At 41.5% G+C, this 18,615-nt stretch overlaps 1 protein-coding gene across 3 annotated transcripts in view; it reads left to right on the top strand.

The window, feature by feature from the left end:
* nkain2 (sodium/potassium transporting ATPase interacting 2) overlaps window positions 1–18,615 on the top strand; it is a 105,990-nt gene that overhangs the window by 54,396 nt on the left and 32,979 nt on the right. For all 3 annotated transcript variants that reach the window (XM_030722399.1, XM_030722398.1, XM_030722397.1), the window contains one exon: window positions 18,215–18,415. In XM_030722399.1, the coding sequence (XP_030578259.1) occupies window positions 18,215–18,415 (201 nt within the window). The remainder of the gene's footprint in view (window positions 1–18,214; window positions 18,416–18,615) is intronic.

The following is an 18,615-nucleotide window of genomic DNA, read 5'->3' as shown; positions in this document are numbered from 1 at the left end:
GATGATTTGTGAGGGTTTAATCAACATTAAAACAGCTTGCCATTAAAACAAACTGCCATACATTGTTAGGTTCCCCTTGTGCCATCAAGCCAACTGTAATTTTTCTGGGAGTGAATGTGGATTTTCGGGGGGATCGGGCCTCTGTGGATAAGGCTTGTTGTGGTGCATTTTGATTTGATTTGATTGATTGATTGATTGATTGATTGATTGATTGATTGATTGATTGATTGATTGATTGATTGATTGATTGGGGTCTGGCGAGGCTGGATAGTTTGCCTTTTCCTTGAGTCCCTGAGGGGTTTTTTGGGGGTGTGCCAGGATGCATCGTCCTGCTGGGGGAAGGCCACTGCCATTAGGGAGTGTTGCTATTATCGGGGTGTGCTTTGTGTGCAGTAGTGATTAGGTAGGTGGTATGTGCCAAAGCAACATCCGCATGAATGCCAGGACCAAAAGTTTCCCAGTGGGACACTGCATTGTAGTGAAATGATTTCCATCAACTGTCAGTGGTTTTATTTTAAAATCACTGTGTTGCTACTACGTACTAATAAATATTAGAGATGACTGGAGCTTGTTCAAGTCATTTCTGGTGCATTTTTCAAAAGTTTAGCCTTTTCTAAACTCCAAATTTGTTGATTTTAAATACAGATTATCAGCTTGGATAATTTATTAAGGCTAATCAGTGCCTCTATAAACAGAAGAAATCAGTTGATGTGAGTGCTGATTATTGCTGATTACACTCGGGTGTGTGGCTGTTGAAAAAAAATATTGCCACACTTTTCTGTAATTTACTTGTTTTATTGGACAGTTTCACAACATGTTTGTATCAGTTTAATATCTGACACAAGATTGCGGCTACAGCCACCTCATATCATCTGTCTTAATCTGCATCTTATTGGTTTTGCCATCAATCATAATTAATGGCATTTGGGACTACAGTTTCTGTTCTCTGTGGTACTTGTCGTATATACTCATACCATCTCTGCTGTACACACACAGACACACAGTGTACACTGTCGGCCTTGATTTTTGTTGCCATTCAAACTATAAACACACATTTTAATTTTGAGTCGACAGTTGCCTAAAATCCTCCGCCTTCTGTCTAGAAATCCAAATACCAGGGCCCAACATTTCCCAGCAGAACATTGCATTATAGGACGATGATAAATTTTATTCACTTCATCCGACAGTGAGTCAGTGGCTGATTGGTATACACCTCTCACTGTCCCCATGGCCTAGTTTTAACAGAAACCACTACAGCTGGGAGGACAGGGGACTGCTGTTTGGGTTTTGTTTTTATCACACGGAAAAACAAGCATGTCTGTCATTTCAGAAGGACAGAAGGGAAGGCAGAAATGTGGAAAAGCAACATTATAATGGGCATAATAAAATAAATAGGATCACAGTGTGGATTACTTTTTTTTTTTTTTTTATAAAAATATGAGTCAAATGTTTCTCCTTGTTCTGTAAGATAAAGTAATTTAAAAGGCTTCAGATCTCCTGACCAAAATCAACACATCTGGTTTCTAATGAGGGCAAAGCAGCCAGTTAATTAGCATTACCTTCATTACCTTCATTACCTTCCATCGATCAATCGTATAGAAACACACACAAACCAGATGCTAAACGGTTTTGTTTTTATGACCAGAACAGTTTGCGCGTGCCTCGCTCAAGGGCACATCCTCCTTGACCCAGTTACTGAGAGAGAGAGAAAACCACAAGTCCCATTTCGCCTCCGATCGGCTCCACCAGCTGTTGTGTGGTATGAGATATGAATCCATCACCAACCGTTGTGAGGCTTGTTTTCTGACCTGAGGGCTATTATTACACTGGTCCAGATGTAAAACAAGTATCTTTGTGATTGTTTCCACAGTTGTATACTTCCAATTTAAAACATAGGAAAACCTGATTTTTGTACCCAGCATTGTCAGAAAAATATGCACAACAAACTTAGAAAGGCACTGGAAGCAATTTGCAGTGATGTGGTCACCAGAGACCATAGAAATTTAATGACATTCACTGTCTTCAAGCAACTATGGGCGAAATAACTGCTGACAACTCAAAATGGGTGGATCCCAAGATAAACTTTTCTCAACTTCCAGGTGAGCGATTGAAGCGACTACCAATCACTACCAAAAATTGGTCGCAAATGCATTAGAGGTTTACTGAGGCAACTGAAGCTTGGAATGTCTGCAGTGCACCAGGCGTCAGCTTGAAAGCGTTGCGTCGTAAACCAATATACATGAAAAGTTAACATTCGGATGCTGTATGGAGAAACCACAGAATCCCCAAAGCTATTTAAATCAGACCACTGCAGTGAAAAGATAATTGATGCTTCCGTCTGTGCTAATCTATATTGGCATGGCTGTGTTCTAGACCCTCTACACCCTTCTGCGTGCATATGAAGCATAAATCAGGGAGTACACACCTCCCTACCCTTATACACATGTGCGAATGGAAGGGCAAAAGAAGACGAGGATGAAGATGGGTTGCAAACTGGCTTGCAGATGCAACGTAACTGCCTAGTTTAAAGCAGCTTAAACAGCATGCCAATTGTGGAATATCCAATCGGATATGTAGAGGAGTACCAGCTGACCCCTCAGCGGATCTGCTGGGATTGTGGCTGAGCTAGAGTCTGTAGGCTGCCTGTTCTAACATGCTCCGTTTTAATCATCCTGAGGGAAACTAAAATGCCAGCAGCAAATCTAATGGCAAGCCACCCAGCAGCTGCTAAAAGTTGATATAATATGACGGCCCAACAACAACAGACTACAGGTTTGGATGTGGATAAGAGTGGATCAATAATAGATGTTTTATACAGTATATTTATCAAAGAGTGCAATGATAACATTGTGACATGTTCTTTTCCTGCTGCCTCTATGTATCTTGCGCTTCAACAATGCCATGATATAAATGAAGTTTCTCTGAGTCGCTCTCTCTCTCATTTGTGTCTTAATGCCGCCTCCCTCTCTCTCCCACCCCCTGTGCCTCGCTCTCTTTATCTCCATGTAAGTCATCCCTCCTCCCCCTCTGCTCACCCTATAATCAAGTCTTTTTCAAGTTGCTTTCTAAAGTCCCATGCACCTCTTCTGTCTCGCACATCTTCATCTCTCGCCTCTTTCTTCATTCCCTCTCTTCCTCCAAATTTCTTGTGTCAAGACTTTGGGGAAGCGTTGCCCCATTGAGAAGGTACTGGTATTAGTGGACAACACAGGGCAGGGCTTTATGTACATTATTTTATATACTCACACCATTCCTGTGGGGTCACAGGACAAAACTGATTGTGACAATCTGCATTTTTCTTCATAAAAGAGCTCTGATGCCTGTATATGAAAGCGGGTGACAGTCCTTTGATTTATGCCATGTTATCACTGACACTTGGATTTGTAATGTAGCTTTGATGTAATTTTTTCAGCCCAGCACTCAGTTTTATCCATTAATAGACTTGATATCCAGATTGTACGTTTATCAGCCTGTCAGGGAAATAAGTGAGCGCTTAGGGCTCTGCTTTCATTTTCTGAATATATATATATATTTTTTAAATTATATGTTTTAACCTAGTGGAAATGCAAGGCATCAAATCTTCTCCGTTCCTTCCATGACGACAGATTTCAGTTTAACCATGCAGCACACGGCACACGGGCTGTTTGATGTTCAGCTAACTGCAAATGTTCTTGGTGTTTTGTAGTATAACAGCAGAAAAGTCAGAAATATTAGGCCTGTAAAGGTATGACATTTGCCAAACGCCCATGACATTTCTTCTTGATAAGGAAAGCAAACCCGCGAGAGTGAGTGGAAAAGTGGGAGAGACAGTGGGAGGGGGTTGCGTCAGTGTTTGTCAGCTCAGTTTGACGTCCTGAAATCGGGCAACCAGATGGACGGACGGTGAAAGAACAGGCAGATGATTATCGTGACTGAGATTACGGCAAAGTGGGTTTGATGAGACATCACGACACTGAGAGCTAACAGGACATTGTGGGAGCATGGTGCACGTCAGTGATGACTCACTGACATGGTCCCACACACACACACACGCACACACACACACACACACACACACACACACACACACACACACACACACACACACACACACACACACACACACACCAAGCCTGTAAATCAAAGTTAGAGAGACCTCACTTTTTATTCCGGAATTATTTTGAGCTTGACAGTTTGTTATTAATGGCAGGAACAGCAGTTGACAGCTGGAGATTTCAACAGTATCACACAGATTTCATCACCAGATTACTGTAAGTTTACCCATATTTAACGCAGGAAGTGCAGTGTGTTTGTTTCATAATGTTAGGAACCACTGAGACACTGCTGCCATGATAGCTTTTTGAAGCCAGATCTTACCTTATAAGGAGGAAGGGTGGCGTGCTAAGTTATCACTCCTTAGCTTGGTTAGCAGTCTGCACCCATAAACTTTATGGGTGCCATATATAGACACATATACTGGCTAATTAGCACAAACTAATGGATTTATAAAATACTAGTATTTCACTCAGCAAAACTGAAGTACATATTTTTTTAGGATGCTCTGCACTGCACAGCAAGCCATAATATTAGCCAGGCAACCCATTAAAAATGCTCCAAAACGTTCTAACAGCACACACACACACACAGTGAAGAGCGGGTGAGGCCTAGCAGATGCAGATCGGCTTCCCAACTCAATTATCCAGGTGGATGACCCTGCTCTGAGTTATTATGAGGGGAGAAACTATATTTTGTACCAGGCTGTAAATATGTTTTTTGTGCTGTAAAATTGGGAATTTTAACATGGGAGTCTGTGGGGATTGACTTCCTTTTGGAACCAACCTCAAGTGGCACTTATAGGAACTGCAGCTTTTGCCACTTTATTGGCTTAATTTTTCAGCCCTTTGGGAAGCACTGATACAACAGTAATATTCTCCTTTGCATTTAACTAAAGTATGAACATCTACTAAGTCTTCTTATTTGACCAGAGTTGGCCTTCATCGATCATTCTTGGCTTTGGAAACAGCAACGGTTACATTATTTTGTCTATAAAATGCCCCCCAAAATTTACAAATTAAGTGACATTACAAATATTTGTTTGTTTTTTTTTATGAGCAATCAAGTAAATGATGGCCTTTGGCCATTCTGACCATTCTGACCTCCATATTAAGATGTGAAGTGCAGTAAAAACAGCAGCATAAATCAAGTACAACACAACAATGGGAGAGCATTGTGAAGAAAAGCCAATGTGCGATGATTCGGCTGCTGTTATTCCTACCAGCATACACACTGCAGTGTGGGATGAGTAGGCGCTGATCTGCCCCTGGTGGGTATGCCTTTTAATCCTCCGGACAGGGTCTAAAATTAACATCTACCAAGCACCAAATGGGGCAGATTTTCAGATTTTTGGAGTAAATCTCAGAAGGCTGTCTTCTAAATGTTTGTCATTGAAATTGTCGTGTAACAAAGAGCTACGCTGAGGATAACATCATTAACAGGGGTTGTGCTTCTGTCATCTGCTGTCTGTGATAGAGTTTGACTTTTTCCCCAGCTGTAGCCATTGAACCATAAGGCATGGTAGGAGCCAGTTGTTACATGGTACAGGTTATCCTGTAGCCATAGATTTATGTGGGCAAAGCGGCCACATGCTCTGGAGCCAATGGTGGCCTTAAGATTTTTTTTAAAACAGTATTATTGTTTTTAAAATAGTGGCGTGAGGTGATTCTGTAAATGTAGAATGAATGATTTGTAAATTGGACATAGGATTTAGGTCAAATGTCAGCTGTCAGTGGAGAGAGCATAGACTGTGGGAGAAAGCCACGTTCTGTAAACTGTCTGCAGCTGTGCCAGTGCGGATGCTAATACTACAATCCTGAGTTTGAAGGATAGCAGCTATGAGCCAACAGCACTGCTAGCATTACCACACCGGCCATAGAAGGAAGCTGGCTGCACGCGCTGTCGTTACGTGTTGAGAAATATGGTGGCTGATTGTTTGCCTGCATCAAAACTGATGCTTCCTGGGACAAATGTGTTGAGATTTTGCAAACACATCGTCACTAACCACATGACATACCTTGTCTGCCATTTTAGACGTGTGACAATCATGGTGACAATGTAGGATCAATCAAATAAGGCCCCAGTCACGCAGACCTAGAGACTGGTCAGCAACCATCTGGCAACCACAAGTTGTGAGGGAAAAAAATGAGTATTTCCTGACAGTTTGTGACTGTTTGCTGGTGGATGGCAGTTGCAGGGAAAATGATTGCCAAAGTCCGAGTCACACGAGCCTACAGACTGGTCGATGACAATTTGGTAACCACTTGTTGCTAGGGAAAATGTGTATTCCCCAACTGGGTGGCAAAAACCTTGTGAATGCTTTGTATTATTAATGACCAAATTGCTTTGGTCACTAGCATACTGCTGCAGTTGTGGTTTGAGTGGAAGTGACTGACTTGTCCACAAATGCTGCGTGCTGAGCTATAGTGAAGTGCAACACAAACTGGAAATGGAGACCATTTGTCTTGAAAACAAAAGAGGTACAACTTTAATTTTAAAGGCAAACCTTCTCCATTTCTAGATTGTGTCACCCTTTTTCAAGTTTTACTAGTTAGCGAGTCTTTGGAGGCAAACATGAAAAACTTTAGGCAACTGTGGCAATCTGCTAGCAATCAGTAGAAGGTTTTTGGTACAGCACCTTCTTTGCAACTGATTTCACCCAGGAACAGCCAGAAACCTCCAAGGACCACTGCCAGCCAGTCAGGGAACACATTTTCCCTAGCAACTGATGGTTGTATCATGTCCAGTATGGCAGACAGCTCTTGAGCAATGTGCACATGACATCACATGAGAAAGTAGACACACAGATACCTGAACAGCCTGCCACTTTAGTCTTTATTGACTTAATTACTTCCCCAGATACCCCAGAAGAAAGTCAGTACTTTAGGATTACTGTAAAGATGCTCTACATGGCACATAGAATAAAAAACAGGTAAGTTAAGTAGAATTCTGAGTTTCAGACTTCTTTGGTTTATTATTATTTTATGTTTAAATAATTTAGCTTTAAATTTTGCTCTGGCATCTTTTTCATGTTTGTATTAAACCGGATACATGATTATCTTAATGCAGTGTACTGAAACAAATATAGCTGTGACACAAAAAGGCAAAACAATTACTTTGCTCGGCTAAAAAAGACACGGCAGATGCTTTTTTTTTTTTTTTTTTTTTTTAACAAGTCCTATTGGCTGCTGAGTCAAAAAGTTAATTTTAGACAGATGCATGTCTGCTAACACATGCTGGCAAAAGGGAGCTTTTTGTGTGCAAATCCAACAAATCCAAGTACAACACAATGGTGTATGTTTCAGTCAGTTATATACACGCTGATCTTGACACGTCTTTGAACTGCACATTGTAAGCAAATGGTTTATATTTGTTTAGGCTTACGTTTCTGCTAAATAACTGTTTTGTCTGCCTCCCTGTGAAGACTTTTTTTTTGCTTTTCTAACATTTGTGTTTGATAAAACTTTCTATCTAATGTGTATCTTTGCTTTCCATGAGGCCCCTGTGGAGCCCCAGAGGCAAGATAAGGTGTACATCCTGCCTTGACAGTAATTTGAGTTTAAGCCTGAGATTCATACCATACATCAGTCTGTCACAGTCCCATCCTTCCTGTCACTTGCTACTGCACTATCTAATGTAGCACCAATGCCATAAAATTAATCTTTAAAAGATTTCTGATGTGGCATCCCTGACAGATTTGGAGAGGAGCCTGTGGAGAGAGAACTGTCACCATGTTGCAGACGCGTATACTCACACTCGCATATTCACGCTCTCACACATATGCATGCACACTCTCAGACAGCTAACTGTCAAAAAAAAGTCCACTGTGTCGTATAAAAGATGCAGCCACCCTCTGGGCAACACGCACAGATCCGCACACGCACCAACTGTCAGTCATTTGGTTAGGGGGTGGGGGTGGGGGGGCTGTGTGGGAGGGTTATCCCACATACTTTGCACATGTTTGAAAGTGTGTGTCATGAGGGATGCATATTTGTTTATGTGCACACACTAAATCCAGACTGTCTTAAAATATTTTGATTTCCATAAATGTGACTAATTTCAGTCCACACACACACACACACACACACACACACACACACACACACACACACACACACACACACAGAGAGATGGGGAGAAAATAAGAAGACCGAACGTTTCGGTGAAGAAAAGCAAGGCATCAGGGGCGAAGAGAGAGACTGAGAGGTTGAGACAGGAGTAGGTATGATAAGAGCTATAGAAGATGATGTGTTGTGAGATGAAGCCACAAGCGAATCAGTGCATCTTTGAACGGAGAAATGAGGGGAAGTGAGTGGGGACAAAGGGAAAAGAAGTAGAAACACAGAGAAAGTTGGTTCAACAAAAACCTCTTAAGAAGATAGGATCACTTATCTAACAGAGAGCAGGAAAAAAAAATCAAATGTGACTTTCATATCAATTTCATATCAACATCAGTAGCAGCTGCTCGTCAGCGCAGGGCGGGCTTTTTACTGCAGGATAAATTGTAGAAGAAATATGACAGTAAATAAAACTCCAAGCAGCCCTACACATCCCCCGAAGAAAGTTGAAAACAGATTTCCAGCTTCAGTGCTAACAGTCGCTTAGTTTTACTCACCCCCCCACCACCACCACCCCCACCCCAGTATTCTTTCAGCTCCACCGAGTGAGACGATGAATGAGGGGATCCCCACACATTTAATCATAGGCGTACTAGTTAAAACATCCACCCTGAATCACTGAGTTAATCCATCAGCCCCGTCTGTGCTTGATCAATGGATGCATTTGTTGAAATTGTGGCATGAAATTGCGTTTTTTTTTTTTCAACACGTCTCTAGTGAGACATTTCTACCCCAACAATTCTATCACTTGAGCCCTGAGCTATTATTACTGGTGATTCCATTTGATTATTCGTTGTTACTGTACAGTTTGTGTGTGCAACGACAAGAGTTAGTTTTTAACTTGAACACAGATTGGCTTTATGCCACAGTAGATAATGGATTGGATTGACTTGCTTGCTGCAGTCAGACTTGTCCCAGGGCTCGGATGGTGGCTTGTGTTATTTCGAGCCTTGATTGTAATGGATTTAGCCTAACTGTGTTAGCGATAAAGCTTGCTTTCATTGTACATGTTTAACTGCTAATTTGCCCAGGCTTGAACTTCCAAATTACAGGGGTACTTCTGGCAATCTGATCCTAACATGCTCATAATTAGGAAAGAAAGTTTTTCTTACTTAGTTTTGTTGATTTTTGGTCCATCTCTCCAACCATCAGTTTCTGCAGTTTATCTGGATCTGGGTCCCCTAGGCACCCAAGAGACATCCTGGTCAGATGCTGGACCACCTCAGCTGACTCCTTTTGGTTTGGATTAGGAATGTACTGAAGCGCAAAGCCATTTTTGGATCACTTGTAAAAATCTTGAAAATAGAATAGCACAAGTTCCAACAAACACTCTCATTGAAATTCACTTTATTTACCCATATTTCTATGTAAATATACCATTAATCTTTCATAGACAACAAGTGCATAAAGTGCACTATTTGTGCATTTTCACTTCTACTGAGAGGCTTTATAAGTGTAGCTCATAAGATTGTGCTGTTAATGGCAAGTTCAGCTTAAAGGATTGCAGTGTTTTTTTTGTTTTTGTTTTTGTTTGTTTTGTTTTTTTTTTTGCAACTTCTCCGATATCTGCATTTTTAACCTTCAAACCATGCCTCCACTTGCAAACCAGAGATGCTTTAGTCTGCAAATGAGCCCCTCTGTGCCCGGCTGTGGCACAGCAGCCTTCAGTGTTGGTAGGCTATTATTTGTAACATGTGACCAAGTTGTGTGGGTGGGATGTTGCTTGAGAGCACCCAATGGTGACTTCAGACAAAGTGAGGGGGCTGCATCAGAGCCAAAGTACCACATTTTCAAACTAATGTATTTTATTGGGAATCATTAAAAAATATAATACCATTAGTCTCAAAAATAGCTGAGATCAGTAGATGCTTAGTCTTTGGCTATGTTCACACTGCAACCTGAAGTGATCCAAATCAGATTTTTTTGCCTTTATGCGACCTGTATCTGATCTTTTCATGACAGTCTGAACAACACAGATCCGATTTTTACAAATGTGACCCAGGCCACTTGGATATGTGGTCCTAAATGCGACGGCCAAGTCGCATTCATCCGACCTGCACGTTACTGATACTCATCAAACATCACTATTCTGCGTCCTGCTACGGAAGCGGAAAGAAAAACAAACTTACTTCTGCAAACACTGAGCATGCTCGCTACGTGTGACGTTATTGCGTCCTCTACTGCACATGTGAGACACTTTTAGGTTGGTTTGCAGTTCACACACAGATCACATACAATTTGCATATATTTGGAAATTTGAACGACCACGCAAAAAAAAAAAATCGGATTTCACAAAAAAACAGAATTGGGTCACTTCAGGCTGCAGTGTGAATGTAGCCTTAGTCTCTGGAGCTTGAAAAAGGCGATTGGACTTCTTTAAGTTTTTGAAGATATTTCACTTCTTATCCAAGAGGCTCCTTCAGTTCTGAAGCTGAAACATCTTAAAAAACTTAAATAAGTCCAGACACCTTTTTCCAAGCTCCAGATACTACCATGACATGGTTGACTGAGAACCTATACAGACATGCTAAGTCTTAGTTTCAGAAGGCACTTAGTTTCCTAAAAATGTTTGAGAAGTCTTGGTGTGTGGCAAGCCGGTGCGTTTCTGAAATGCTCCACTCTGGACCCTGTTTCCGAAACACATCGTTTTCACTCCATTGTCGTGTAAATGGAAGGGCGAAACGCATCAAAATGACACCGTTTTCATTTTGAAACGGTGTCGTGTAAACGGGGCCTAACTGTGTTGACTGTCTGTGACTTTAGCTGCTGAATTCTTTTCTCTGCTTTCCAGCGAGATGCTAACTGCGTCTGCTGTTTGATGCTGGGTGAGAAAATGAGGGTGTTGTGAGCTAAAACGAGCCCCTTAGAGCCGCTGAGATATGCAGATTTTGCTTGTAATTATTTTTTTTTTTGGTTTTCCTCCGTACAACACCTTTTCACTTCCCACACAATAATTTGATCATTTTTTGAATATACAAATAATAATTAGAGCAGCCTTAACATGCAGCTATTCTATTTGTGTGTGGAAATATTCTTTAGTTATGTGTTTTTTTTTTTTTAGTTCACAGAAGGCTCTGATAGGATTCTGATTTATTTCTTAAGGTGTGGCTGGATGAAATAGTTAACCGCAGGCTTCTTTTAGCAGCCTTTCCCTTTCATGAAATTATGGATTCCACCTGGGGTAGAAGCACTATAATTGGCCCACCGATCTGAGAGATTGAAGAGGTTAGAGTGACTTTGTTGAGGCATTTGATTAGAAATGGTAATGGGTTTGGTATGGTTAAGGTCAGGGTTATGATCTGGAACAGACCTCATCACTATCTACCCCCCAGCACACTCACACACACAAACAATTCCCCAAAAACCCCATCCAATCTGATAGGAGAGAAGTGCTTCGAGCATTATGGGTTAAGGCCTCATCTAACACCCGTGGGAAATTATGGCAAAACAAGGCAGGGAGATGCACAGTGACTGATTACGTTGGTGTGAAATAATAGAGAGAGACACAGTGAGAGAAAATGGCAGAAAAGTGGATATAGCCACAGAGAGAGGTTCAGTTAAATAGAGTGAAAAATTGACTTTAGACAGAATAAAGCTAATATTGTCCCATCACTGATTTTCTGCCCTTTAGTGTGATGATCTGCTGATCTTTGTGACGGATTGCTGAGAAGACTGAATGTCTGGGTGACTGGTGTACCTGTTAAACTGTCAAACTTTCTTTTTATTTAGTACATGACTGCTGGTGTTTGTATTGTATGTTTGGAGTGTCTAGAAAGTTATAAGATTAAGTGTGAACTAATATTCGCTCACCAGACACATTACCCACACCTTGCTAATACCTGGTTTGAGCCCCTTTGCCTTCTTAACTACCCTAATTCCTTGAGTCATAGATTCAACGAGATGCCGGAAACATTTCTCAGAGATTTTGGTCCATATTGCACATGATAGCATTGCACAGTTGCTGCAGATTTATGGGCTGCACATCCGTGATATGAATCTCCGGTTCCACCACATTCCAAAGGTGCTCTATTAGATTGAGATGTGGTGACTGTGGAGGCCATTTGAGTACAGTTCAAGAACCAGTTTCAGATCATTTGTGCTTTGTGACATAGTGTGTTATCCTGGCTGGACTCTGCAACCAAAATGAGGGCAAATTCTCATCATAAAAGGATGGACTCAGACCTGGCAACATTTTTCAGACTCTCTATTGTCCAGTTTTGGTGAGCCAGTCTGACCATTCTCCTCTGATCTCTGGCATCAACAAGGTATTTTCACCCAGAGAACTGCTGCTCCCTGGATATTTCCTCTTTTTTGGGCCATTCTCTGTAAACCCTAGAGATGGTTGTGCAGGAAGTGCCTTCTGGTACCTCCAACCACTCACCTTTCTTCTCCATTTTGATGCTCTGTTTGAACTTCAGCTGGTCATCTTGACCATGTCTACATGCTTAAATGCACTGAGTTGCTGCCATATGACTGGGTGATTAGTTATTTGCATTAGTGACTGGTGAGTGTATGTTATTAGAATCAATCTACTTTTGTTTGGGGAAAATCTGCTTTCACCTGCATCCATCCGTCCGTTGCCTGATGGCATGTATTGTTATTCAAGTCGTTGAAATAGTCTCTGTAGTTCCAGCTCACATTAAAACGGCAGCACACTTCCCCTGTTAACTGTCAGGCCATCAGAGGAACGACCACTCTGAATGGTCTTTTTTTCCCCACCCTCCACTCTTTTATCTCTTGGGAGATGAAGACAAAAGGAAAATATGAAGGTGGGAAATTGAGGGGAAATTGAGAAAGACCGAAGATATGGGAGGGGGTTGGAGAGAAGAGCGGAGGCAGAAGGAGAGAAGCAGAGGTGGAGAGGAAGGTAGAGGAAAAACAGATTTGGTTCACTGAAGCGGCACTAGCCCACAGTCAGAGACAAAGACCTGAGAGCACGAGTGCATGATCCTCAACTAGCACACTGGAAATTATAGACTGTATGTGTTATTGCTTGTGTGTGTGTGCGTGTGAGAGAGAGAGAAAGAGAGATGAAAGACAGGAAGAGGGGAGGAAAGATGCAGAGAGACTATGTGCAGTCAGAACGGTGCTTTGTACATGTACACAGACACACACGCGGAGTTGGAAATATTAATACAGCTGCAGCCAGCGTTTTTGTTTAGGCTTGCAAGCCAAACAGCTCATTCATCACCAGACAGATCTCAAGATTATTTTGGAGCTGTGGTTTCATCTTCTTAGTAGGTTAAATACTGCCCTGATAAATAAATTCCTCCATATTATTTTAATACATCAATGCCAGTACAATTTAATTGTTTTGTGTTCGACTGGTACATGCAAACATGGAGTTTGGTTTTTTTTACTCCCAGTATGTTGAACAAGTTGTGACCTGTACAACTCTTAGCATCTGCATTATTTATGGGTTTGGAAAAATGAGCTTGATTCCTAATGTGTCACATTTTCTCCACCTGTGGTGGTGGAGCCTTGTTGAGAGAGCTCACTGCAGCTGGATGAATACAAAGGGGGTAATAGGTTTTTTATTATTAGTCCCAGTCTGGGGCCAGGCTATATTAGAAATGCTGAAACCTTTGTGATGCACAGGTACAAAATCCTGAAACAGGGCTCAGTGGAGAAAAATGAAAAGTGTTCCTTGTTTTTCTAGGTCTCTTTTTTTAAAATCTGTTTGCTTTTGGTGTCGTATCACCACATTGGAAACAAAAACCTGGAGTGGTGGCCTAGGGGAGAAGAAGAGGGTTCATCACTGAGACGACCCTGGTTCAAATCCTCGGGCTGGCATCACTGTGGGTCCCTGAGCAAGCCCACCCCCCCAGGTTGCTCCCCGGGCGCCCTTTGGCTGCCCCCTGCTCCATGCTGTGCTGTGTGTACTACATACTCCATGTGTGTGATGGGTTAAATGCAGAGAATGAATTTCACTGCATGTATATGTATGTGACAAATAAAGCTCTTTCTTCTTCTTCTTAAAATGGCAGCGGGGATAGGCTCCAGCCACCCCATGACCCTGAAAAGGATAAGCAGAAGAGCATGCATGGATGGATGGATGGATGGTTTTCTTAGCGTTAGATTAGCCAGGCTAAGCTAAGGATATGCTAAGCTGGTTAAACTTCTCCTGGCTGCAGGACAGGGGCGTTTCCAGGATTTTTTAAATCGGGTGATAGAGAGGGGTACGAGAACCAGTCTGGGGGGCCTCAAGGGAAATTAGAAAACGATCAAAAATAAAAACCAAACAAAAGCACTTGAAAACTGTTAGAAAATCCAGTGACTTATCTTTTATAACGATTTTAGTGAGCCCAAATCACAAATAAGCACCTCCTTTGTCTACAGTTTGCAAAAAGAAGATGTTAAGAAGAAGTAATGGAGTTAGAGAATGGTATGCAGTGGACCATTGTGAGGTACAAGGAGAGCTTTCCATTCATTTTCTCCACTGACATTTCAGAAAATCCTTAAAGAGTTTTAAGCCTTGAACTGAGCCAACCAGCTGCGGGGTGAAGCATGATTATAAAAAGATCTGAATTGGATACAAAATTAATTAATAGAGGAAAATGCAAAAAAAAAAAAGAGCAAAGGTACAAGATACAAGACAGCATACATAATTACTTTTACTGGTGAAGGAAGTATTCATCATATAATGCATTGCAAATCCCACATTGCACAACCAATGACTTCTAACCTTCTTGGATTGAATCCTGTTCATCATTGTAGTGTTTTTATGGTTAATAATAATACTGCATAATAACATTCTTTAATATATTTTGTGTGTGTACAGTAAACCGTGCCTCATGTATGTGTACAGATATAGCTTAGTTACAGACATGGTACTGTGCTTCGATCTTGACTGCAGTCGCCTCTCGGGCGGTTTCTGAAGTTTTGCACTCACTAAGTGACCTGCCGTTCGCGGGTTTACACATTTCCATGGTAACAGAGAGGCTGCTGTTTTAATTTAGGATTGTGGGTAGAGTAGTTTGTTTCTGCAATATTGTGAATAAAATGCCAGACTTGCAGTTTCTAAAGCACATACCATCATGTCATAGCTCGTAAGAAGTCTGCTATGGATGGTTATATTATTATGGCTCATAATTAAAATCCTTTTAGAGAATATCAACGGGATTTTTACTTCCACAACCTCTGTGCTCTATTATGGGGAGGCAGCAGGGGGGCCAATCAAATTTTGATGGGTGGGGGGAAAAAATCACCCCAGGCCCCTGGCCCTCCCTTACCTCACCCTGGCTGCAGGCCCATATTTAGCATATAGATATGGGAATGGTGTTGATCTTTTCATCAAAATCTCAAAATGTAGAATATAACTAACAAGAGGAAAAGCCAAAGTAGATTTCAGACAGAGAATGACATTTAGACTTGGATATGTCTCATTTTCTTTCTCAACACCAGTGTTCTAAAGGGGATATTTCATATATTTTATAATTCAAACTAAATAAAAAGCAGAGTTTTAAAAAATAATATTTCTCTTTTCCTAAACTGAATGAAGTCCCAGCTTCTTTGTTGGCTTATTCCCTACATGGCTAGCAGTGTAGCCAAACTAGTTCAGCCAAACATCTTAACCCTTTGTTCTTGTTCATAAATGTTTGTTTCACAGAGCGAGAAGCCAAGCCTGCGTTGCATCCTATCAGGTCTTCATGAGAATTACTTTTGTGAGTGGCGTTTTTGAAGAGGCCCGTTATAAAAGTACTGATGGATGATACAGTACTGATATAATTATTACCTGTTTTCCCAGCCTCTCAGCAGGGATACAGAGTGAGAGCAGTGAACGACGGAAACAGAAATAAAAGAAAGAGAGGTGCGAGGAGTGAAGGAATATAATAAAAGAGGGAGACTGAGAGAAAACTGTGGCACGGCAGTGACAGACACAGAGAGAGTGATGGCAGAGAGGGAGCAAGAGAGAAAATTAGAGAGATTTTACTCATTAAAAAGAGGAGCACAACAAGGGGAGATGGCATTAATCAGAGCTCTGCGCTAATGAGGCATTTACTCATTACGCTGAAATAGAGAGAGGCCACGGAAGAAGAAGAGGGGAGAAACAGGGGGAGGGAGGGGGAGAGAGAGAAGTGAGATCACAATATAAATGAATGGAGAGAGAATGAGTGAGCGAGAGAGCGGGAAAAAATTAAGTAACGGTACAGAGAGAGGTAACAGAGCCAAGTGTGGATGTGGTGGGAGGTTAAGAGGGACAGGCAAGGATAAGATCAGGTGGGATATGTGGAGTAGAAACAGGTAATATTCACTAAGGTGTTGATGTCAGCGTAGGAACAGGGTTTCTATTTAAAGCACTCTTTAAGGATTTAGGTGCTTCAACAGAATAGACTTTAAATGCAGACAGTGTACTTATGGGACTGTTGTTAGGACACTATGTAGACTTTGCTTCATCTTCTTCTTGAGTAACATCAAACCACAGTAGGCATGCTTTCTTGCAACAAAAAGTCATTGATTTTTTTTTTTTTCAAAAATTTGATTGGCACACACAAGGAAATGTGTTTTATAATTTTTCTTTGTCTTAGTAAAAAGATTTATGGTGCTTTTAAAGAGCATTAAGGCCTTTCATTCGACTAATGGCAATGTAGCACATGAACAGGCGCGCGTGTGGTTCGCATGGTTGTCTGTTTAATGATCTATCCCTCTTCTTGCTAAATGGAGTCGTTAATATGTGCATTGTTTAAACCGAGACGACAATCATGGCTGATTCATTGTGCATCTTTGATGCTTTTAGAATTAAATGTAATGACGAGGAGCCTCAGCAGACGCTCTACGCTGGGGCCGTTGCCAGTGTTGCTGAACTGAAATGACATGGGACCGAAAATGTAAAAAAAAAACTGAAGTTATCTCCACCAGTGAGGAGACTATTTGTGCTTGGTTGGACATGTAGCATGCTTACCATGCTCCCATCTTGCAAGTTAGTGTGACAATAAGTTGCTGCTTAACTCTAAACTCAAAGTACAGCTGAACAGTGGACGGTCAGAATCAGCATCGCAGGAAAGGTTTGTGAAGGAATGTCATCTGGAGGTGTTGAAACCTGCTGGTGATGCTAGAAGAAAAATCAAGGAATCTCCAGTCATTAGGATTCCACTCAAATGGGTTTCTGCTGCTTTATGGAAATACGTGGCAGTATCTGAAGACATAATTAAATCTGTGTCAAAGTGGTGTAGTGAATGGCATTCCTGACATTTATGGAGCCACGTTGCCAGTGCAGCTATAAACCCCCCCAGTAAAGTTGACAATTTCACAATAAAATGCTCTCTGGTCTAAGTACCATAGCAACCCTACCATAAACCTAACCTTAAGATTAAGATGATAAAAAAATTACTTTGGGGGGAAAAAATTAAATACTTTTTAATGTGTGTCAGTTAGAATATTTATTTTAGTGAGAATTGTCCTCTGATTACCAAGGAAAAAAAAAATCACAGATTCTGATGTTGAGTTTCAGGCTCATCATTCTGTGAGAATCTGTGAGAACCAAGATCACCAGAATTACACGCTCAAGGGTTTCATTAGTTACTTTATTATGTACACATGTCAGTACCTGGTTTGACCCCCTTTTTTTTTCAGAACTGCCTTAATTTTTCATAGCATAGATTGCTCAGAAATTTTGGTCCATGTTGACATGATAGCATCACACTTTTGTGTCCACGTCCACGAAAATGTTTCCAAGTCATTATACCTGCTACAACGCAGGTTACATCCAGGCTTTCATGTTGCTCATGCCAAATTTGCTCTTTCTCATCTGGCTTAGAGATGGTTGTGTAGCAGATCAGCATCTTCTGAAATACTCAGGCCAGCCTGACTGGTATTTACAACCATGCCAGATTCACATATAAATCACTTTTCTTCCCCGTTCTGATGCTCAGTTTTAGTTTCAGCAGGTTGTCTTAACCGTGTCTGCATGCCTGAGCTGAGTTGCTGCCATGTGATTCTCCTCTCTGTTTAGGTCTCAGACCTGAGTGTGACACATTCAGGCTGCCTTTGCTTTGCTCCTGGTTTGTCTTCTGTCTGAGGATGTAATCAGACTCTTTCTATCTGTCTCTCTCTCTGTTTGCCAGGACTCTGACCTTGTCCTGACATTCAACCTGTCCATGCATCGCTCCTGGTGGATGGAGAATGGCCCAGGGTGCAGGGTGACGCCCATCACCCCTCCTCCCTCTTGGGCACCTGAGGACCACCGATATATATCTATATCTGGCTGTCTGATGGATTTTCACTTCATAGAGGTGGCTCATTCCTCGCTGCAAATACTCCTGGCTGTAAGTACTTGAGATGAATAAGTACAATGCACTGTAATTTCAAACTCAAGTGCCTGCATGTAGTAGACATACTCTGGGTTTATTGCTTTAAAAGGCAGTCATGACCTGCTGCTACTGTAGATACAAAATGTAGTTTAGTGCAGACTAAATTTGCCATAATTATGAGAGGAATATCAGGCAGCGTCTACAGCAAAAACCTA

This window comes from Archocentrus centrarchus, chromosome 24, assembly GCF_007364275.1.
Source record: "Archocentrus centrarchus isolate MPI-CPG fArcCen1 chromosome 24, fArcCen1, whole genome shotgun sequence".
Lineage (NCBI taxonomy): Eukaryota > Metazoa > Chordata > Actinopteri > Cichliformes > Cichlidae > Archocentrus > Archocentrus centrarchus.
The sequence above is the reverse complement of the archived record's forward strand: the minus strand, read 5'-3'. Positions and strand labels throughout refer to the sequence as shown.